Source organism: Lontra canadensis, unplaced genomic scaffold (assembly GCF_010015895.1).
Source record: "Lontra canadensis isolate GAN:19392208 unplaced genomic scaffold, GSC_riverotter_1.0 scaffold11, whole genome shotgun sequence".
Taxonomy (NCBI): Eukaryota; Metazoa; Chordata; class Mammalia; order Carnivora; family Mustelidae; genus Lontra; species Lontra canadensis.
Genome location: NW_022631005.1, coordinates 23865810 through 23890116, shown reverse-complemented (window position 1 = coordinate 23890116; position 24307 = coordinate 23865810). Strand labels below are relative to the sequence as shown.

General features: G+C 36.8%; 1 protein-coding gene across 1 annotated transcript in view; it reads right to left on the bottom strand.

Annotated features, from left to right (window-relative positions):
* DARS1 (aspartyl-tRNA synthetase 1) overlaps nt 1-18309 on the bottom strand; it is a 64538-nt gene extending 46229 nt beyond the window's left edge. The window contains exons 1-4 of the mRNA XM_032856151.1: nt 18132-18309; nt 15958-16015; nt 12543-12635; nt 1494-1596 (exon numbers count right to left, since the gene is read on the bottom strand). Of these exons, the coding sequence (XP_032712042.1) occupies nt 1494-1596; nt 12543-12635; nt 15958-16015; nt 18132-18197 (320 nt within the window). The 5' untranslated portion in view covers nt 18198-18309. The remainder of the gene's footprint in view (nt 1-1493; nt 1597-12542; nt 12636-15957; nt 16016-18131) is intronic.
* Nucleotides 18310-24307: the final 5998 nt, after the last annotated feature.

Sequence of the window (24307 nt, the reverse complement as noted above, 5' to 3'; positions counted from 1 at the left end):
ATTGGTTTTCAGAGCCAATTTAACACATAAAAGACAAAAGCCATAATGATTATTGTTGATTTGAAATTGACTTTTTCCCAGTATTTTTCAGTATATTAAATATAATTCAGCATATATGTCTATGGTTACCAGAGGCTCTATTTATAGAAGGCTCTGTGTGGAAAGTTTATTTCTAGGGACCAAGCTTATTTATGTCCCACTTTACAGGACTGACCTTAGAAGGCTAGCTGACAACGTACCCCATAAGCACACACCCTTACAGACCATGAGATGAAAACAGTAAACCTACTCACCAAAAGATACAGACAGATAGAAGTCTCTGGGTAGCAGGACTGGGAGACAGGGTGAGATGGGACTATCAGTAATACAAATACTACTGCGTTCATCAGTGAACTGATGTCATTAGTGGCACGGGAGTTTTTAAACCAGAGTACAGATACTGCTGTGATACAATAAAACTAAATCTGATAAATAAATCTCTAAACCCATACCTGTTACATCCACTACATGTAAAACACTAAGGGAGTCAGGGAGGGCCCGAATATAAATTAGGATGTTAAATTAGATCATCTTTTAGTTCCTTTCTAGTTGTAAAATTGATGATTCTATCTATCTACACTCATCTTTGAAAGCATACAACTGAAGAACAGAGATAAAAATCAATAGGAAAATTTAACAATTATCCCAGATTTAATTTCTTTTAAAAAATATTTATGCCTATGAAGTATGCTATTATTTAAAATATAAAGATCAGCCATTTTTCCAAATCTTCTTTGATCATTATCATGGAAATAAAATTCTGAATAAATTGAGAAAAACACAAACAAAACTATCCACATTACCAACTATTACTACCTTAGAACTACAGCATAAACAAGCACTACACTATATCCTGCCTCTTGCAAACATAACAGAACAATGCATTTCTACAGGAACTCTGAGCCAGACAGCAAAACTTGTGGGGAGGGGGGGCGGCGAGTGGGTTGTTTTTACTTTTCTTTAACCCTTTTGATGTCAAAGTTAAAAGCTGTAAAATGTTACGACATTTGTTTTACTTCCTTTAGGAGGGAATCATTTGCAAAACTACACTCTTATTTTATATGCTTTTAGTTTTCAGTTAGAAAACTTGTTGCTTAATATGCAAATCTCAAACTGGGGGAGGGAGGTAGGAACTGAAGCTCAACAAACACAACAAAATAAAGTTGCTTTGCTATGTTGAGGCTGCCAGGCTTTTTGTTACTCTACTTGAAAGTAAATGTGACTTGTCTGTATAGAGTGCTGCTTCAGCAGTTCCAATTGAATTTCAAGCCTGTGCTCCATATTTTCTCTTTTGTAAGTTTAATGTATTCAGCAATACTGAACTGACAATTTAAATAACTACATTTTTAAACAAACGAAGCATTGATGTTAATGTATGAAAATGGTCCAAATCCCTGGGAGTCTTGGTTCCCACCATTGTTTATTCTGACAACAGGATATAATTGCTTACTTACTTGGCAGCAAATTTAACCATCTGCTTGCTTGCATGGTCTCCCACAGCCACGAGCGCCTGGACATTAAACTGCTGCTGACGTAGGACCAAGAAACACTGCTTTCCTGCATAAGACAGAAAGAACACAAGTGTATTAAGAACATGCTACTTCAAGTTTTTACAAAGAAGAAAAATGTTTCTCTACTTTAAAACTGAGCCACAATTTACTATACTCATCAGGCACGTACATATGTGTATCCAGCTTCCATATACTCATACTGTTGACAAGCTTTAAAGAAACCCAAGTTCCCTCTATGGTAATGAACTTACCGTAATTCCCTCTATGGTAATGAAAATGTTTTTAACATGTTATAAGAACACAGGCAAGTCACCAATTTCAAAAAAATATTATAAATCAGAAAATTATTTTGTCATTCCATTGATTAAACAATTTCAAGTAACTTCAGATCACTTTAAACATTCATTCAATATCAAGTGTACACAGGCAAAGGCACTGTGCTAACCACTATGGGATCTTCAACGATGAAACCACAGAAGTGCTAATAAAGTGCTTAGTACTGTGAACACAAGCATTCTGTGCAGGTGGTCCATTTTACTTCTCACCAAAGTATATTTTAAAGAGCACCTAGAAAGACAGGTTAATTTCGTCCATGTTCTATTTTCCTCTGTTTTCCCTTATCATCTTCCCTGTCCTTTTTCTAAGAGTTCCACATTTTCCCCTTTACTTAAAATTTTTTTTTTTTTTAAGGATTTTATTTGATAGTGAGAGAGAGCGAGAGCGCAAGAGAGCACAGGCTGGGAAAGCTGCAGAGGGAGAGGGAGAAGCAGGCTCCATGCTGAGCAGGGAGCCCAACACAGGGCTCAAAGCAGGGCTCTATGTCAGTAGCCTAGGATCATGGCCTGAGCCAAAGGCAGATGCTTAACCAACTGAGCCACCCAGATGCTTCTCCAAATAACTTACTTTGCATATAAAAGATCATTCCATTTATCCTCTATAATCAGTTTTATTTTTACATATTGTGGGTCTCCCCTCTTTTCATAAGGAACTGCCATTCCCTATTCTTAATAGGGAAATATTAAAAATATCAAAATATCAAAAAATATTATTCATAATATTCGGTGACTATCCTTGTGACATCCTTTTCCTCTAAAGCAGACTCTTTTTAAGTCTCTGATCAAGTTTCGGGAAATTACTTCCTCATAAAATGAGTTAAATCTTTACAAGACCACTTTTCTTATCAGATTGTTTTATAGAATATCAAAAGATTTCAAAAAAATCTTTCAAAAAATTTTAGAATCCTTGCAACCCCACCCCAAAATGCAAGATTTATAATCATTACTTCCAACATACAGTATCTTGAAACACAAATCAGACCACAATCATGAGTCTAAAAAAAGAAAAGAAAAAAGGTTGTAAACAAAGTGCCAACAGAAACACAATCTATGGACTTCAGAGTAATATATATGACTGACATATTTTTAAGCACCAAATATACACTTATTTTCCCTTTCCTTTGAAGTATGATTCAGTCATAAAGTAAAATCTTAAAAAAGAAAGTTACACATTCTAAACACATTCAAGGGGATTTAAAGATACTGAATGGATAAAGATTGTTACCGTACAGAAATCTGCAGATGGATCAAAATAACATTATCCTCGGGAACTACTAAAACCAGAGAATGTTTGAGAAACTTTTAACAGAATGTTTTTGTGAAATGGAAGGGAATGTGATTTAGTAAGTATATTAGCTGCTCTACTAGTGCAGATAGGCAGCAATGACCTAGCTGCACTACAAAGCCATGCTGTGATGAACTCCAATGCTATAGGAAAGACCTTGAGAGAATGGAGCTCTACAGGACTTACAAAAACAGTTAGCACATGAAAATGTCTCTTGGTCAGCACTAGGGGGTAACACTTTGTGTAAAGGTTGGTAAAGAGTAAAAAGCTTTGAAATCAAAAGACCTAGGATCCTATCCTGTCATTTCCTAGGAAGGGGCCTGAGGGAAAATTACTAAATTACTTTATGCCTTAGTTCTTCATCTGCAAAATGGAGAAAGTAATAGTATGCTTTTCATGGTTTTTTCCCCTATAATCTTGAGGATTATACAGGTAATATATTTAGAGTTGTGACACACCCAATTAATATTATTAATTAATGTTAATTGTTATTAATAGCACCACTGACACTGGCTCTTTGATTGATTACCACTCCAATTTCACATTTGGATTACAGTGTGCAACAATCATGCCAGGTGCTGGGAACACAAAGTAAATATTTGATAGACAGTCATGATAGACTATTTTGTAAAGAAAGTGATAAAGCCATATAAAGCATAATCCCAATTTTGTCTAAGTATATTAAAATTGACTGTATAAAGAAAAGAAAACACCAAAATGTGAATTTGATTGGCTAGGTAAAAACCACCACAATGTGGCCACTAACAGATGTGAAATTATAGGAAATTATGCTGTTCTTTGTATTTTTGGGTTTTTCCCCTGAACTTTCTACAATAAGCATGTACTATTTTTCTAATCAGAAAAAATACTTTTTAAGAGAATAATACAATCGGGGAGGTAGATATAGAAGAAATTTAAGGGCTGAAAGGAAATCTTGGCCATTTCAAGATTTAACACAAATAGTGTAGAACCTGAAGGTGTTGTAGGAGGATAAATATAGAACAAAATATGCTCTCAAAGATTAGACCTGCTAGGGAAAACAAATCAAGAAATCATTGGTAATGGGTGGAGTAAAGATTGTTCACTGTTCCCTTTTAATGTTTAATGTGCTTATTGTATATAATTCTAAATATTAAACCTCTTATTTTTTGAAAAAAGAAACAGATCGAAGGGAGGGGGTTAAGTAGTAAAACCAGCACCATGAGGTATTATATAAACCTACAAGTAAGAATGTATCAGCACAAAAACACCCAGATCAGTGGAACAGAAAAATAAACTCAAAATAGACCTTATTAGAGAAGAGAAATTCCAATTCTAGATAGAATTCAGGAAATTAAAAAAAAAAACCCAACAAGTAAAAAAACTGAGTAAAAAATGAAGTTGAATATTAAACTGTACAAGAGAAGGGGAGACCTTTCCAAGTATAAAAGTTACAGAATATCTATACACAAAAAACGGAAAGTTTCCGTAGTGTAGTGGTTATCACGTTCGCCTCACACAAAAAACTGAAACACTGGGAAAAACCATTTGCTAAATGACTTACAACCTATATGAGTTAACATCTTTAACATATAGAGATCATAAAGATTTATAAGTAAAGGACATTGAGATTCCAAAAGGTAAATAGGCAATAAACTATAACAAATCATTTGAAAGAAAAAGCCTGAGTAGGTAAATATAAGGGAAAAAATGAAGATAATGCAAGTTGAAGCAAACAATGATGACACATAATTTACCTCTCAAATTAGCAGAGATTTTAAAAACATATAATGTTATTTAATGCTTGGGAGAATTAAGTGAAAACTGTTCCTCCGTAAGTTGCTGATGGCAAGGTAAACTTGCATTTTCTTTTGGAGAATCACTTGGCAATGAGCATTAAAAGCTTAAAATCGTTCTCTTTGTTTCAAGAAGCGTATTTCTTAGAAAGTATGTTAAGGGGGCACCTGGGTGGCTCAGCTGGTTAAGCGATTGCCTTCAGCTCAGGTCATGATCCTGGGGGGTCTGGCTTGCGGCTCAGCGGGAAGTCTGCTTCTCCTGCTCCTTCTGCCCCTCCCACTCCCCCGTTCATGCTGTCTTAAATAAAATCTTTTTTTTAAAAAAATATATGTTAAGGAAATTGAGTATGGAAAGTCACAGTGACAAAGATGTTCACAGCAGTATTATTTGTATAAAAGCATTGAAGCTCTATTATTATTTATTTAAGCAGTCTTTATTAGTGGAGTGATCTACATGTGACTTCAATGCTATGGTTCCCAGGTTTCTGGTGTTCAAAGCACTTCAAATACTAGAGTCTTGATAGTCCACTCAAAAAGATTTTTGAAAGACTTAAAAATCCCACAAAAATCCAGTACTGGTTTCCTGGTAAGTAGACCTGTCCACTCAGACTTCTATCAAGTTCTTTTGATACCAAGTTCTTGGCTGTTAGTAAACAAAGTTGTTCCTTCCTTGGTTCTGGTTGGTGATAAACAGCACTGCATGACCTGCTTTGTTCCAACTTTTGCAAGTCACTATCTGGTGAGTGATAACAGGGAGCAGCATGCAAACTGCCATCGCTTTTATATAAATTTAAAAAACAAAGAATATACTCATGCTTGTAAATCCATTTTTTTCCCTGGAAGGATACACAAGAAACAACAGTGGTTATTTTAGGCGGGAAGAGAGTGAGATGAGATGGAGAAGCTGGAATTGTGAGACTTCTGGTTTTTCCTTTTGTATCTTTTTTTTTTTTTTAAGAGTTTTAAATTTACCTATGTGAGAGAAAGAGAAAGAGTGAGAAAGCAAGTATGAGCAGGGAGAGGGCAGAGGAAGAAGCAAATTCTAGGCTGCGCAGGGAGCCCGATGTGGGACTCAATCCCAGGACCCTGGAACCACCACGTGAGCTGAAGGCAGATGCTTAACTGACTGAGCCACCCAGGTGCCCTCTCCTTTTATATCTTTTTTGAACCTTTAGAATTTTAATTTTTACTATATCCACACATTACCTTTTATTCTAAGAAGTAAATATGTAATTTCTCACTTTAGCAAAAAAGTCCTTTTTGTCTAAGTTAGTACTGGAATTTTCTAAGACAGACTAATCAACTGCTAAATATTACTCATCTTTCTTCTTGGAACCTGCCAACCAGGAGACAGTTTATAGAAAGGAAGATAAAGTCAATGTTCAAAATATCTGAATGAATTTGCTATTTTTAGGTATTTTAAATTTGGCTCCTTAACAGTTAAGAATTTGTCTTGCATTTTGATTCTCAAGTTTTTAGAAGAGGTAGTTTATTTCTTAAGTTTACACAAGAATTCTGTTTCAGAAAAATGTAAAGTTTGATAACTTTTATAGCACCTGGTGCATTTTTTATTTCTAAGCTGAAGAACATGATCACAGTCAGGACAAAAAAGCTCACCCCCATCTCCATTATGGTGATAGCTCAGTAATAAAGCAGACTTTTGTGGGAGAACTACATTATCCAAGATGTGAGGCAATCTTATGTTTTCATCTCTTCCTACTGTCTTTTAGCTTGCCAACTTCCTGAATTCATCATTTAGATAATGTATCTTAACTTCCTAATACCCAACATTAACATTTTTCCTCATCATTTATGTTAATTCATTACTGAACAGAACGGCAAAGACCTAAATGTTTTAAAATTACTTTCCGTTTGTTATTTCCCCTGAAATATTCTTGTATGTACATAAATTTAGGTTCTAAACTATCTGATAACCAAAATAAACTAGCTATTTTGGAAGAACAAGTAAGATTTCATAAAGGATGGTATTGAATAAGTATTTTGTGTCAATGACTTCAATGTAGTATACATAAAATTTGAAAGGAGCCACAGATATTTCAATTACTCTTTCAATATGCAGGGTTAAGCTCATAAGCTTTCACAGTCTAAAGAAATGAATTTTAAGTGTATCACCAAGAGTTAAAAATTTCTCCTTGCTCCTGTATAAACCACCTGATTTTAGGGATAGGACCCATAAACTTAGTAAGAAATCTGATTTAATGTTTAAAAATGTATGAAATACTACCATTAAGAATATGTTATAAACAGATTTTGTTTTTGTTTTTTTTTTTTTTGGACATAACAGGATTCTAGTTGTCATGCTTCTGACACTATGATTTTGACACTTCCATTTCCTTATTTGTGGTTTTCTGGAGCTTTGCTCTACTTGAAATCGCTAGCATGGGTTATTTCACCCAAGCCCAGTTTTAACGTGCTACAACTTTTGGAGTTAAGGCACCTAAAAGCTTCCAAGTAAGTCATATTTACTGGTAATTTTTCCTATGTAAGGAAGAAGGGAGTAGGGTTTTGCGAATTTAAACCGTAAGATTTTATTTCTTTAGATCATCTATTTTTTTTTAAAGATTTTATTTATTTGAGAGAAAGATAGAGAAAGCAAGCAAGTGGGCAGAAGAAGGGAGAGTGGCAGACAGAGCGAGAAGCAGGCTTCCCGCAAAGCAGAGAGCCTGATGCGGAACTCGACCCCAGGACCCCGGGATCATGACCTGAGCCCAAGGCAGCCACACAGGCGCCCCTAGATAATCTACTCTGGCAGAAATAAGAAATGTTGATGATCGTTATTGGTGACAACATAGGGAAAGTGGTACTGTCACATACTTACGGGAGTATTAACTGAGCAGTTTTTTGGGAGGATAATCTGGTATAAGAAATTTTAAACATGCATACATATGCCCTTCAACTCAACAGTTTCACTTCTAGTGATCTACCTTGGAGCAATACTGCCTTATGTAGACCTGTAACTAGAATTATGGAAAGATCTCCAAGAAACAGCATTAACTGAAAATTTAGAAAGTTGCAAAATAACAAATTAAAATAGATCAGTTACACAAAATAAGACAAGTTAAAAGTCACATGAACAAAACAAAAACCTTTATATATATGAATATGTGCAGATGAGCATTAAAAAGAAAGATTTTTAGAGACATTGAACAAATTATTAAGAATTAACAGAAAGGCTGAGGCAGAGGATAGGGTGTAGAGAAGAAAAAAAAGGAGTATCACTTCTGTATTTTCCAAAGAATTTATGTAAAGATATTAATGTATGACTTGGGTAACTTACAGCTTAAACACAGATACACATATATATACACACTTAAAAACAAAATAGTAAGATTTTCCAATAAAAAATGATGAAAAGCAGATTAATGTAAAATTCCAAGGGAAAAAACACTGAAAACTAACCTTGTACTATACTAAAAGAATACTACCCACACCTTTGCCAAATTGTTTATTCCAAGAATCCAAAAATGGTTCAATATTAAGAAATCCAACTACTATAAATCATTACAATTACAAAGAGTTGATTTGTTATTTGTGATGGTTACATTCTATAAAGTCAGCAGGAACAATTTGCAAACATCAAGCCATTGCTCCTAAGGAAAATACAAGGTTAGGTTCCCGTGAGCCTCTGGTTACAATATTTTCACCAGTCCATCAATATATAACCTTGTTTTGTGGATATTTCTGTTTGAAGTCACACTGTTTAATATATATTGTTGATTCATTAACATTGAACTCAACGGCCAACAGTAAGTACTGTAACTCATGCTTGAATGAAGCTTATCTAATACATGTACTTTCTCTGCAAGGCATAAGCCTTCTTGCACTTAGGAACACTAGAAAGTACTTTAACATTACCCTTGTTTACCCTACTGTAAACAGCCATATCACCAACAAAAAGCACAAAACTATGAAGAATCTGGCATTAAATAGATTGTAAAAGAACATTTGTTCATGAGAGCTGATACAAGAAGGTAGAGCTTCACTGTTTGACCTCAGCTGGGAACATATGCATTGGGCAAACTCAAGTTTTTGGTCTCTCTGCACATGACCATGTCTGGCATTTCTGTGAATGACAGTGAAAAGTGCTACAGGTATTGATTTTGGGGTTACAACTACATTTTAGCAAGCAGGACTATTTGCAAATACACAATACATGAATAGAGAGGATCAACTACATTTTAATTTTTTATTATATGGAAAATTTCAAAAAACACAAAAGCAGAGAGAATAGTATATGAAGCTCTATATAAATACACTCAACACAATTAAATTTCAAGGGAAAAAAACTGATAAAAAAGGTCTAGTAAAATTTAACATCTATTTCTGATAACAGAAAATTTGGACTAGAAAAAAACTTCTTTTAATCTAGTCTTTAAACTCTGGCATTGTTTTCTAATGACATTTTATGCAGAACATCCAAAGTCATGAAATAACTCATCAGGAGTTTAAATCTCTGCTGTTTGAAAAATTCTTCATTGAGGGAATCCCCGTAGTACTGGAGAATCTACTAATCATTGCAAAGAGAAACAAAAAATAAGATAAACATTTGAAAGAAAAGGACAAAAGGATCATTATTTGTAAATGATAACAATATCTACCTATAATCCCCATGTACTTCAGTAATTATCAACTCATGGCCACTCTTGTTTCAGCTTTATCCCAATCCTCATATCCCTCGATTCCCGTATTACTGTGAAGCAAATTTCAACCACATTATTTCATCGATACATAATTCATATGGATACCTAAGAGATAAGATCTTTTTAAAAATAACATTACCACAGTACTATTATCTCAACATCAAAAGATAAATTTTTTAACATCAAACATCCAGCCAATGCTCAAATTTCTGAGAGTCTCAAGTATCCTTCCTTCCTTAACTATGTATTTAACTTCTGATCCAAGCAAGTGACCGTTGAGAGATAAAGTTCTTAAGTCCATCCCTTCCTTTTCAATTTATTTGTCTAAGAGATGAGGTCATTTTTGCCCAGTGGTTTCCTATAGTCTAGATTTTGCTGATTGCATCCTCACTGCTACTTAACATATTCCTTTGTCCTGTGTTATTCCTTTGTCCTGTGTTTTTCCTTTAAGTTGTTAGATCTAAATGCTGCATGAGATTCAGGTACAATTTTTTGGGCAAGACTAGTGCATTGGTGGTGTTGAGTTCTTTCATGAACAGATATAAAATATTTCTGGTTGTCTATTGTGTTATTAGCAGTCACTGGCGATGAATGCCTGGGTAATTTACTAGGGGCAAAATGATGAAGTTCTAACATGCTTTTTTTCCCATTTTATTAGCTGGAATACTACTCCAGCAACTTCCCCCTAACTACCATTTGGTTAGCCAGTGATATACAATTCATACAGAAATTCTATGAATTTCTTTTTATTTACTTTCTCTTTATTTACCAGTTTTCAAAATAATAAGCTTGTTTCACTGGTGACCAACCAGGTTTTCTGCCTGTCTTAGCATCATTATGGATTTAAAAATAGCTGATGTGTTTCAATTCACTGCAGTTATCCTTATCGATTCTCAAATTGGTCCATCTAGGGGATGCAAGCAAACAGAAATATTCTTGGTTCAGGCATAAATGTAGCATGCATGGTATCTTTTCATTTGCTAAATCACTATATTTAGGAAACATACAAAGGCTTCCAGTCTAATGGGAAAAAGACAACTAAATGAAGGTTTAAAATACAATGTGATTATCTTTTGGTAGAATAAATGGCCCAAACTTTCAGAAAGGTAAATCAACATTTCTGAAAAAAAACTCCACCAGTTTTCTCAAAGTCCAACAGTACTCACTATTTGGGGGTGTACATTGGGAGAACAGACAAACTTAGTTGTAGTAATCTTGAGAGTAAGATATATGCATATGTACATGAGATATATGTATAAAATGGTGTATATTAATTCTATAATAAACATTTTAAAACAAGAAATGTAACATAGAATGAATTAGATAGCATAGAAGTAATAAGCTCTGCTTGGGAGACTAAGTCTCTTAGAATACTACCACATTCTGTTCATATTCTACCAATTACTATGAGTTCTTGGGTGAGTAGCTTTATTATTTGAAGCGTCAGTATATTCATTTACAAAGTGGAATAACAAAGCCTGTTCTACCTACTTCACAAATTTGTAGGAATGATCAAATGTGAAAAAGTGTGTGAAAAAGCATAAACATTATAAACTAATGTTAAGTGTCAATACTTTTAGACAATTTTGAACACTAAAGGCTAGAGCAATTTTATGTAAGGAACAGGCCTGTCTAAACAACCCTAATCTTTCTTCTTTGTTGTTAGTGCTAAATTCTTAGTAGTGACAGAACTTTCTAGTGACAAAAATATTCTGTATTTGTGCTGTATTTGGGAGCCACTAGCCATTGTGGCTATTAAGATTCAAATTACAGCTAGTGACTTGAACTATTAAATTTAAATTTAAATAGTTATATGTAGCCAGTGGTCACTGTATTGGACAGCCTAAACTTAGCCTTATTTCTTTGTTGCCTATCTTGCTATCTAAATATTATAAACATAAGAATGTTAACACATGAAAAGCTTCTCAAACATACTCTTCACTTAAAAAATTTAAACTTTTGGGCGCCTGGGTGGCTCAGTGGGTTGAGCGACTGCCTTCAGCTCAGGTCATGATCCCGGACTTCCAGGATCGAGTCCCGCATCGGGCTCCCAGCTCCTTGGGGAGTCTGCTTCTCCCTCTGACCTTCTCCTCTCTCATGCTCTCTCTCACTCATTCTCTCTCAAATAAATAAAATCTTTTAAAAAAAAAAATTTAAACTTTTGGGGTGCCTGGGTAGTTCGCTCGGTTAAGTGTCCCATATTTTATTCCAGCTTGCGTCATCATCTCAGGGTTGTGAGAGAGAAGCCTGTGTTGGGCTCTGCACTCAGTGTGGAGCCTGCTTGGGATTCTCTCTCTCCCCCTCTCACCCAACTCCCACCCAAAAAGCCACAAAAAACAAAACTTTAAACTTTTTTTTTTAAAGATTTTATTTATTTATTTGACAGAGAGAGATCACAAGTAGACAGAGAGGCAGGCAGAGAGAGGGAGGGAAGCAGGCTCCCTGCTGAGCAGAGAGCCAGATGCGGGACTCGATCCCGGGACCCTGAGATCATGACCTGAGCCGAAGGCAGCAGCTTAACCCACTGAGCCACCCAGGCGCCCCAAAACTTTAAACTTTTGAGTGATTCTAGAAAAGTACCTTAAAGTCTTAGATTTAATCTGAGTCTTTAAGGTCAAATTATTTTTAAGGATGTCATTTATTAATTTTTTTTTTAAAGTAGGCTCTACGCCCACAGGGGATCTCAACAAGGGGCTTGAACCCACAAGCTGGAGATCAAGACTAAGGCTGAGATCAAGAGTCAGTGTTTAACCAACTGAGGCATCCAGACATCCCAAGGATGTCCTGTAAGAACCTAAACATGGATTAATGCTTCACAGTGATTTAAGAAAAGAAAACAGATGGTTTTGTTTTATTTTTAAAGATTTATTTTGGTCTATGAGGAATTTGCAAAACAAAAAATTCAGAGTCCTTACCAAAAGGACTTGAAATCTTACCTTTAGCTCTACTTGTATGAACCCTTGCACGCACCCAAATAACTTCATCAGCTTTGTGTACTGTCAAGTCACTAACCCGAACCAAAACTCGATCTGCAGCAAATACATAAAACAATTTTGCATTCAGAATTTACAAAGTTATAACTATTTTGGTTTAGCAGCTAGCATAAGTACTTGGTATTATCTTAAGTAATTTTCAATCTCCGACAACACCTTCTTTTCTATCATTCTCCATATGTAATCTGCTTCAAGTTTTATGAATTGTACTATGTACGTCTCTAAAATCTATCCAATTCTTTCATCTTCATTGCTACCATCTCAAACCAAAGTACCGTTTGGTTTACCTAAAACACAGCAACAACCTTATAATTGGCATTCCCCTGATACCCTAACTCAGGCTACATTGGAGTCAAAGAGATAGTTTCAAAATGCATCTCTTGAATACTTCAATGACTTATAGGGCCAAATACAGACTGCCTTCACCTGCCTTTGCCTAAATGCACATGATATTTTCCCTTGCCTGCCATAGTATGTAAGTCAATCATACACGGGAGGATTTTCTGCCAGGCCTGGATAGTCATGGTACCAGGACACAGAGAATGATCCAGGGAAGGCACGTTCCTCAAAATGCACTAATCAAAGTCCTTCTGTGGGACTTAGTATAGAGACATAGGAATGAAGCTCTCTTCCCTGGGGTTTCTGAGCCGAGATGGTACAGGCCTGGGCTGCAGCCACTATCTTTCCCAGTACTGGAGATGGAAGGACAAGAGAATAAGCCAACAACCTACAGGAGGTAGAGCCAAAAAGTAAAGAGGAAGTGTAGATGCTGCTTGAGCCTCTAGATTCAATTATGCTGCATGCTATCTCATACTTTGTTTCCTATAATTATGTGAGCCAATAAATTCTCTTTTTGGCTGTGAGCCCCCAGTGCTAATAACAAAATACTGTATTTATCCAGAAATCCCAGAAACAGGAAAACTGACAAAATTTACAGAAACAGGAAAACTGTGACAAAATAACTACTATGTCCAGATAGTGATATAAGGCAATCGTGATCCAGAAGTGATCCAGAAATCATTTTATTTTAAATAGGCAATAATGAATATCAAATAAATATTTAAGTATTAATTAAAAACAGTAACAGACATGACATCAAAACATTAAGAGTAATAAAAGATATCTATTCTCAAGAGTTACATTGCCTAATTATAACCAAATTTGTCAATATATCATGCAGCAAAACCTAATTACTATATTACTAAAAATATCTTTGGGAAGACATTATAATGGAATCAAATTATAAATCTATTTTATGCACTTTGCTAAATGTATTTATAGCTTCTCTCCTGAAGCAAAGATGCAGCTTAGAGAGTATCTGATTCATAGAACACCATGGTTCTCATTGCCAGAAACAAAGTGAAAGAACGAGGAATTTCTAAGCCATGAAGTATCACGGGAAAATTTCTGCAGAACACTGCCAACAGACTTTATAAATTAAGCCAACTTCCAAATCTATTGTGTAAACTCAGTCAAAAGAAAAGTGTGAAAGAGAAAAAAAAGACAGACAAAGCAGCATAAAATTTTAAAACACAAATCTGAAGATGTCAAGACTGAAAAAGCAAATGACTTACTAATCAGTCAAAACTCAAAACCAAATGAAACAAGAGTAACATAAATCTAAAAGAATGAGTTTATAAATAAATGGCATAATTAATTTTTAAAGTACTTTTTTAAAAAAGATTTTATTTATTTATTTGAGAGAGAATGAGAGAGATCACAGAGGGAGAGCGAGAGGAAGAGGGAGAAGCAGACTCCCCACTGAGCAGAGCCTGATGAGGTATGGGGTACGGGGCTCGGGGCTCCCTCAGATCCCTCCGGATCTCAGGACCCAGAGATCACGACCTGAGCCCAAGACAGACGCTTAATAGACTGGGCCACCCAGATGGCCCCTAATACTACTTTTGAAAACGAAGAGTACCATTCCTTGTTTTCTGTAGCATTCCAACTAATTAGCACAGGGGTTCTCAACATTCAGCATATCCACAAATACTTAAGACACATGTTACACTCTCACCAGTATGACTGGCTGAGACAATGATCAGAGGCAGCAGGATTTCAGTTTGAAAATCTGCCGCCTCTTCTACACTTTTAAGTTACTAGCATTAGAACAAAGGAATTTGGAGAAATGGAAGCACATGCAAAGAAAACTGCATGTTGAACCAAGTATTAGGATTTTAGCAGAGATAAACCAAAGGCAGAATTTTCCTGTTATAGTACTGTAACCAGGAGACATACATCGTTTATTACCACCCCTCCCCTGCTCTGGCCCACCCCATGAGAAGAAATTTTAAGTGGAAGACAGTAGTGTGGCTTTGCCAGCCAAATGGGAACTGTACCACAATAGGTGATTGGGGCTCATGTAAAAGACTGAAGCTCCGGTGAGCTTCTTTGTTATAGTTCAAGGAAGTCCAATTCAGGAAGATGTTGAAGCTGAAAAAAAGTCTCTAATCACCCCTCCTGCTTGTCCTGGCAGGGGAATGTCATCTTCTATACTGTTTGTATTCCATTTTATACTAAACTATTTTACTCCACCATCTTTGCTTTTGGAAACTGTTTATTCTTAGCAAACCATGTCTTATATTGTATATTGTACTTCCCAAGAAAGTTAAGAAGTAAAAGTTATTTTGTGGCAGTGCAATAAATTGAATCCCAAAGTACAATTAAACTGACCTGGAGGCTTACTTCCGAAACATAAAATTCACAGGCAGGCTTCTAAATCAGAAGTACATAAAGAAAAGAAAGAGAAAGAGAGAGAGAGAGAGAGAGAAAAGAGAGAAAGAAGTACTTAGTACTTCCAATGGGCCAGAACTTTGCAGTTGTACCAAAGTTTGAATGATTTGGGGTGTCTACCAAAAGAAAAGTGATTGTTAAATAGTTGAGAGTAAGATAAGTCTGATGAAATTCCACACAAATATATAAAAATACAAACAAAAGGAGGAAATAAATAGAAACAGAAAACCTACAGGTCTGAGAGAAACAGCGTGTGACAAGTCAATTTCAAAGAAATATAATAAAGTGAAGGGGAAAAAGGAAAGGAGGTCGTTCCGTAAAATATGCAAAAAGGTTGCATATAATGAAGGAGTTAATATTAACCATTCTTTTTTATCTCCTAGGCTAGAGCTAAATTTTAGTTAAATTTTCTACCTTACCCTTTTAATATAATCTACCACTTAAAGTAAACTTTTGCTGTATTTTTCTTCCCTTTCTAGAGTAGTAACCCTAGACTGAAAATGATTATGCAGGTTATCATTTAACCTTTTCAGAGTTATGCCAAACTTACTTAACTTCATGAAGAGCTTTCCTGGAATTAGGAGGGGAAAAAAAAAAGAGGCTTAATTATCAAATAGCTACTGACCTGGTTTTTCTTGTGATTGTATCATTGAAGATATTCCATATCTTTCTTTAGCATAATCCTACAAAAAATGGTTTTGGATTATGACTTTTTATTTAGACACGAATAGCACAATATACACATACATACAAATAACAGAATATAAAAATGAATTCATTTTAACCTTCAGGACCATTTTATTAATTTAGGGAATTGGTAGTATTAAAGTGTGGAAATCTGCCGTATCATTTACCTATATGCAGAAAAAGTTTCTTTTAATTTGTTTTGAAGATCAAGAGTCCTGGATGGATATATCATACACAACAGCACTCAGAGATAAAATTTTCACACATAAACAACACATCTTAACTACCTTCTTCAAAAAGAACATTAAATGACTTCAAAGCAGGGGTATAAATTTCCTCTGTGAAGGGAGTAGGATGAAGTAACATAGTTTTAACAACTTCCTATTACAGGAAGAGATGTTCAAAGAGAACCAACATTTTTGGGTAAGCTTTCTGAGCACCAGATGTCCTCAGTTTTTAGAAATCGAGATGTTGACTATAAACCACTACAACTTTGTAAAATGGCAAAAATATTCACCAGCTTCCTGTTTCTAAAACTACCTTCAGCATACAGGGTTGCAAGGGGTTAAAAATGGACACTATCTAATTTCTTATTACATTTTAAAGAGCAGGAAACAGGGTATCTACGGTACAGACTATAAACAACAAACTATACTTACAGAAGAGATAAGTGGCCTTTTATTTTAATCTCACTACACTTTTAAAATGTTATCTTAAGATCCTTCTAGCTAGAAAATGACATAATTCCACCACAATGTCTACCTTATTATCTAGACCTATGCTATCTGCAAGGGAACGTAGCTTATATAATTAGATCAAGAATAAGCAAAAATAATTTCCTTAGCTTTTATAAGGTATTTTAAGGAAGCAATTAGTATCTGTCACTCTATAGCTATCTGCTGGATTACTCTCCTTTAGATCTGGCAGACACTGGAGTTTGTGTTTATATCAAAATAAACCAGACATGTTTTTTTTTCAAATTAAAAAAAAAATACACCTTGGGGCGCCTGGGTGGCTCAGTGGGTTAAGCTGCTGCCTTCGGCTCAGGTCATGATTTCAGGGTCCTGGGATCAAGTCCCGCATCGGGCTCTCTGCTCAGCAGGGAGCCTGCTTCCCTCTCTCTCTTTCTGCCTGCCTCTCTGTCTACTTGTGATCTCTCTGTCAAATAAATAAATAAAATCTTAAAAAAAAAATCAAACTACAAAAAAATGTTTACAAAAAAAAAATACACCTAAAAACAAAATAACCCAGCCCTAATAGAGAGACAGTCACAGCATAAGTAGATTACAGAGTGTGAATACAGAGATCACTTATCAGTACTGTTCGTATTTCAGCTTTTGTTCCATCTAATATTATTAAGATGACCCATTCCTTATGTAGCTTATCACAAATTCATAGCTCCTCAAGAGAAAAATTAGGAGCTGGGTAGGGATTAGTTATCCTACAGCATACTAAACTGTAGGACGACTTTAAACTTTCATTTCTGAAAAGCACTGAAGGTCCACTGGGTATTATGAATTACCCACATGATTTTGAATCACTTTATCTCAAATACTTGCTTTGCAAACTTCCCTACCTACCTCACCAGGTCACTAGAAGGGAGAAAGTAAATAAAAATGGCAAGCGTTCTAGAAAGCTGCCACATAGCAAATGGTCATTAAACACACTGGCAGATCGTTTTACTGGCATTACTTGCAAAAACATTAGGAACACGAGAGCTGAGGAAAAAATCGATTACTAGTGGACACTAAAATTTTACGGGGCGAGGAGTAGGGGCGGATTACATGAAGGACATGCCTAACCCACTGTGATCCGGACGCTCCTACTTCCGGGACAGTGGGAGCTCCAAGTCCACCCCACCCCGGACACGCTTCTGTTCCGCTAGGCCTCCCAAGCGCCCCTGTGAGAAATCAGATCCGGTGTGGGTCTGGCCACGCTGCTCGCGGAAAGGCCCAGTGAGGGCTCTGGGCATCCCCGGCCCCACGCCCGGGGCCTGCGAGCCAAGTGCCAACAGGGAGTCGGAGGCAAGGCCCTGCTCACCCTACTCCCTCCCTCAGAGCGGTGCGGCCCAGGGGGTCTGTTCTCCTAGGCCCGGGGAAGGAGGACACCCACTTCCGCCGCGTCCATGATCTCCCGCGGCTTCTCCTGACTCTTGCGGCTTGCGCTGGCGCTGGGCATCGGGACAATGGGACGGGGCAGCGGTCACCACCCCTCCTCGCAGGCTTCCGTAGGGCAGGCACAGGGGCTTCTGTATGCCACACAGTCTCCGCCTTCCCGGCCCTTCAGCCTGCACTCGCTCTCGGACTCCCCGCGGAGGGTTGGCTCCGGAAAGATCGCGAGAACTGAGATTCCTGAGCGCCGTAAGGCGAGCTGACCGGCGCCGCCGTCCCTTCTTGCCCCGCCCCTACGAGAGTTTAGTGTTTCAGGGAATCCCTGGGAATTCGTTGGAGTGTCGCGGGACTGGTTCTGAGGAGCTGGTACCTGAATTCCATTAAGCGTGACCCGGACCTTTGGCGTTTTCCATTCTTATCCTCGTTGCGACTTTTGCTCGGTTCTCTTCAGCCTTATATACCCCTACTGGCTTTAAATGCAGACTGTTCACTAAAACATTCACCCAAGCTAAGGCTTCGGCTTTCCTCCCTCAGACTTTCCCTGCCTTCACACTCCCCAGCGGCATTGCAGCTGCCTGCGGGTGCACGAGACCTCTTCCTCAAACCGCTCCCTGTGTATTGAGGTCACAGGAGTGCTGGGTCAAAAGCAGTTGGCTTGCTAGGGTAGGATGGGATACCACTACCCAAGGGAATAGGTGAGGTGTAAACACAACGATGGAAACCCCTCACAATTACACGGATTACCTGGACCCGTTGCATCGTTTCAGGATGTGCATAGTGTTGATTGTTCAAGGGACACATCTCCTTGTTAGGCTTTAAAAAAGATTGTGATCCATGAGCCTTTTATCGCAATTTAAAGTAATTTGGTGACTAGATTACTCTCTCCTGCTAGACTTCCTTGCACTCTGTCAAGTTCTAACTATCTTAGTCATGTCTTAGCCCGGCACAAAGTGGCACAGTTCATACTCGTTAAAGAGTGCAGAGAGACCCCAGTGCAAATAAAAGGGCTCTGGAGGCTTCCTCATAGAGGTCCTGGGATACAGTCGCGAGAAGACAGACATCCCTGCCCTTGTGTAGCTTGCCGTCTTTCTGATTGTGGCTGAGAAGAAGAGAGATGCTATGAAAGTTTCTTTGAGGGCATTCACCTCAGGGTTTCCCGAAGAAGTGATTCTTCAGCTACAATCTAAAGTAGGTGTAGGGGCAACCAGGTGAAAAGGGACTGAAAAAATAGAATATTCAAGATGAGAGGGTACAGAGAGAAAGATCATGGTCAGGTTGAGGTAGTACGCATAAGATGCTTTTGAGACATCCCAAGGGAGATGTCCAGGTAATCACTGGCCTTGTAAGGTCTGGAGCATAGAATAAAGGTCTGGACTATGGATAAAGATGGGTAAGACAGGAGAGCTATGTGGTTATTGAAGTCCTGGACTAAAAAGAGAATATTACAAGAAGAGACTATTAACATTGATCGTCAGTTGCTGTATAGACCTCAAGTAAGATGATGACTGAAAAATATTTGTTGGATTTAGCAACATAGAGGCTATTGGTATTCTTAATAAACACTGTTTATGGTAAAGTGATGGAGTAAGAATTGGCTGAGAAGTGAGTGACAGTGAAGAAATCAAAGTACTGTGAAAATGATTCTAAAAATCTTTATATGGTGCCTACTATGTGCCAAGCATTGTCAGTATTTTAGGTATACTAACTCACTTAATTCTTAAATTTTTAAAAATTTGAAATACAGATGAAACAATATTAAGTGTACGATATAGTGATTCAACTTTTATTTATGTTATGAAATGCTTACCACATTAAGTGCAGTTACCATCTGTTACCATATGTATTCCCTATGCTGTACTTAATATCCCCATGATTATTTTAAATTTTTTTAAAAGATTTTATTTATTTGAGAGAGAGCAAGGGTGAAAGAGATCAGAGAAAGGGGGAGAAGCAGACCTCCCACTGAGCAGATAGCCCAACTAGGGGCTAGATCCCATGATCCTGGTATCATGACCTGAGCTGAAGGTAGACACTTAATCCACTAAGCCACCCAGGTGCACCCCCCCACCCCATGCCATGACTTATTTTATAACTGGAAATTTGTACCTCTTAATCCCCCTTACCTGTTTTGCCCATCCCTTTACTCTCTCTCCTCTGGCAAGCACCACTTTGTTCTGTGTATTTATGACTCTATATTTTGTTCTTTTTTAGATTCTATATATAAGTAAAATCATATAATATTTGTCTTCCTCTGTCTGACTTATTTCACTCAGCATAATGCCCTTTAGGTCTACCCATGTTGCCCTAGATGGCAAAATTTCATTCTTTTTATGGCTGAGAAATATTCCATTGTTTATATACCACATTGTCTTTATCCACTTATCTATCAGTGGACACTTAGGTTGCTTCCATGTCTTGGCTATTGTAAATAATGCTGCAATGAACACAGAAGTACATATATCTTTTTAAATTAGGGTTTTCTGGGGCGCCTGGGTGGCTCAGTGGTTAAAGCCTCTGACTTCAGCTTAGGTCCTGATCTCAGGGTCCTGGTATCGAGCCCTGCATCGGGCTCTCTGCTCAGCAGGGGGCCTGCTTCCCCCCCCGCCACCCGCCTGCTTCTCTGCCCACTTGTGATCTCTGTCTGCCAAATAAATAAATAAATGAATCTTTTAAAAAAAATTAGGGTTTTAATTTTCTTTGGGTCAATGCCCAGAGGTGGAATTACTGAATCATATGGTAGTTCTATTTTTTTTATTTTTTGAAGGAACCTCCGTACTGTTTTCCATAAGTTGCCCATTTACATTCCCATCCACAATGCCCAAGGGTTCCTTTTTTCCACATCCTTGCTAACACTTGTTATTTCTTGTCTTTTTGATACTAGCCATTCTGACAGGTGTGAGATGATATCTTACTATGGTTTTGATTTGCATTTTCCTGATGATTAGTGATATTGAGCATCTTTTCATGTATCTGTTGGCCATTTGTATGTCTTTGGAAAAATATCTGTTCAGGTCTTCTGCCTCTTTTAATCAGATTTTTGGGGGGTGTTGGGTTGTATAAATTCTTTATATATTTTGAATTGTAGCCTCTTATCAGATACATCATTTGCAAATATCTTCTTCTATTCAGTAGGCTGCCTTTTTGTTTTGTTGATGGTTTCCTTTGCTGTGTATAGTAGTCCACATACACAGGGGAGAAGGGTATAGTCCCGGTAGTTTATTTTTACTTTGGTTTCCCTTGTCTGAGGAAAATTCTATGCAAAAATGTTGCTAAGGCTGATGTTAAAGAGATTACCACCTATGTTTTCTTCTAGGATTTTTATAGTTTCAGGTCCCACGTTTAGGTCTTTAATTTATTTTGAGTTTATTTTTGCCTGTGGTGGAAAAAAGCTGTCCATTTTTATTCTTTTTCAAGTAGCTGTCCTGTTTGCCTAGCATCATTTATTGAAGAGACTGTCTTTTTCCCGTTGTGTATTACTGTCTCCTTTGTTGTAGGTTATTTGGCCATATAAGCTTGAGTTTATTCCTGGGATCTCTTTTCTGTTCCATTGATATAGGTGTCTGTTTTTGTGCCAGTGCCATACTCTTTGATTGCTATAGTTTTGTACTGTAGTTTGAAATCTAGGAATGTGATACCTCCAGCTTTGCTTTTCTCAAGATTGCTTTGGCTATTTGGCATATTTTTTGGTACCATACAAATGTTAGGATTATTCATTCATTCTATGAAAAGTGCTGCTTTGTATATTGATAGGGATTGCACTGAATCTGTAGATTGTTTTGGGTAGTACAGATATTTTAACAGTCTCAATTCTTCTAATCTGTGAGCATTTTTCCATTTATTTATGTTATCTTCAATTTCTTTTATCAATGTCTTATAGTTTTCAGAGTACATTTCTTTCACCTCCTTGGTTAAATTTATTCCTAGGTATTTTGTTCTTTTTGCTGTAATTATAATGGGATTGTTTTCTTAATTTCTTTTTCTGCTAGTTTGTTATTTGTGTCTACAAGTGCAACATACTTCTGTATATTAATTTTGTATCTTGCAACTTTACTGATTCCCTTTATCAGTTTTGATAGTATCATGTCATCTGCAAATAGTGAAAATTTTACTTCCTTCTTACCAATTTGGATGGCTTTTGTTTCTTTTTGTTGTGTGGTTGCTGTGGGCAGGACTTCCAGTTGAATAAAAGTGGTGGCAGTGGACATCCTTGTCTTGTTTCCGATCTTAGAGGAAAAGTGTTTAGCTTTTCACCATTGAGTATGATGTTACCTGTGGGTTCATCATAAATACCTTTATTAGGTTGAGGTATAGTCCCTCTATACCCACTTTGCTGAAAGGTTTTTTTTTTTTTTATCATGAATGGATGTTGAATTTTGTCAAATGCCTTTTTCTGTATCTATTGAGATGATCATATGATTTTTTTAAAGAATTTTTTTAAAGAATTTATTTGTTAGAGAGAGGGCACAAGCAGGCAGAGTGCAGGCAGAGGCAGAGAGAGAAGCAGGCTCCCCACTGAGCAAGGAGCCCCATGCGGGACTCGATCCCAGGACCCTAGGATCATGACCTGAGCCGAAGGCAGCGGCTTAACTGAGCCACCCAGGCCGTCCTGAGATGATCATATGATTTTTATCCTTCGTTTTGTCGATGTGGTATATCACATGATTGATTCATGGATGTTGAACCATCCCTTGCATCTCTAGAATAAATCCCACTTGATCATTGTATATTGTATCCTTTTAATGTATTGTTGAATTAGATTTGCTAATAATTGTTGAGGATTTTTGCATTTATGTTCATCAGGGATATTGGCCTATTATTTTCTTTCTTTTTTTTAGGAGGGTGTCTTTGTTTGATTTTAGTATGAGGTAATGTTGGCCTTATAGAATGAATTTGGAAGTATTCTTTCCTCTTCTATATTTTGGAATAGTTTGAGAGGATAGGTATTAACTTTTAAAATATATATTTTTTCTTTTAAAATATTTGATGGAATTCACTTGTTAAGCCATCTGGTCCTGTACTTCTCTTTGTTGGGAGTTTTTGTATTGATTCAGTTTCATTACTAGTAATCAGCCTGTTCAGATTTTTTATTTCTTCATAATCCAGTCTTGGTAGATTATGTGTTTCTAGGAATTTATCTATTTCTTTTTTGTTGTCTATTTTGTTGGCATAATTTTCTAGTGGTCTCTATAATTGTATTTCTCTGGTGTCAGTTGTAAGTTGTCTTTCATCTGATTTCTTTTATTTATTTGAGTTTTTCCTTTTATTTCTTGAGAGTATGGCTAAAGGTTTATCAATTTTGTTTATCTTTTCAAAGAACAGCTCTTAGTTTCTTTCATCTTTTATATTATTTGTTTGTTTTGTTTATTTTCACTCTCATCTTTATTATTTAATTTCTTTTACTAACTTTAGGCTTTGGTTATTCTCACTTTTTCTAGTTCCTTTAGTTATAAGGTTAGATTGTTTATTTGAGATTTTTCTTGAGGTGGGCCTTTCTTTTTAGAATCGCTTGCTGTATCTCAAAGATTTTGGACCATTTTGTTTCCATTTTCGTTTGTCTCAAAGTATTTTTTAAATTTTCTCTTCAATTTCTTTGCCAACCCATGATTGTTTAGTAGTTTGTTGTTTATTTTCCATGTTTGTGGGTTTTATTCCAGCTTTTATCTTTTTTTTTTAAGATTTTATTTATTTATTTGACAGAGAGAGATCAAAAGTAGGCAGAGAGGCAGGCGGAGAGAAAGGGGGAAACAGGCTCCCTGCTGAGAAGAGAGCCTGATGCAGGGCTCAATCCCAGGACGCTGAGATCATGACCTGAGCCGAAGGCAGAGGCTTATCCCACTAAGCCACCAACATGCCCCTCTAGCTTTTTTCTTTTCTTTTCTTTCTTTCTTTTTTTTTTTTTTTAAGATTTTATTTATTTATGTGACAGAGAGAGATCACAAGTGGACAGAGAGGCAGGCAGAGAGGGAAGGGGAAGCAGGGTCCCTGCCGAGCAAAGAGCCTGACTCGGGGCTCGATCCCAGGACCCCGAGATCATGACCAGAGCCAAAAGCAGAGGCCTTAACCCACTGAGCCACCCAGGCGCACTAGCTTTTTTCTTATAACTGATTTCTAATGTTGTACCATTGTGGTTGGAAGGGATTTTTTTTTTTTTTAAGATTTTATTACTTATTTGTCAGA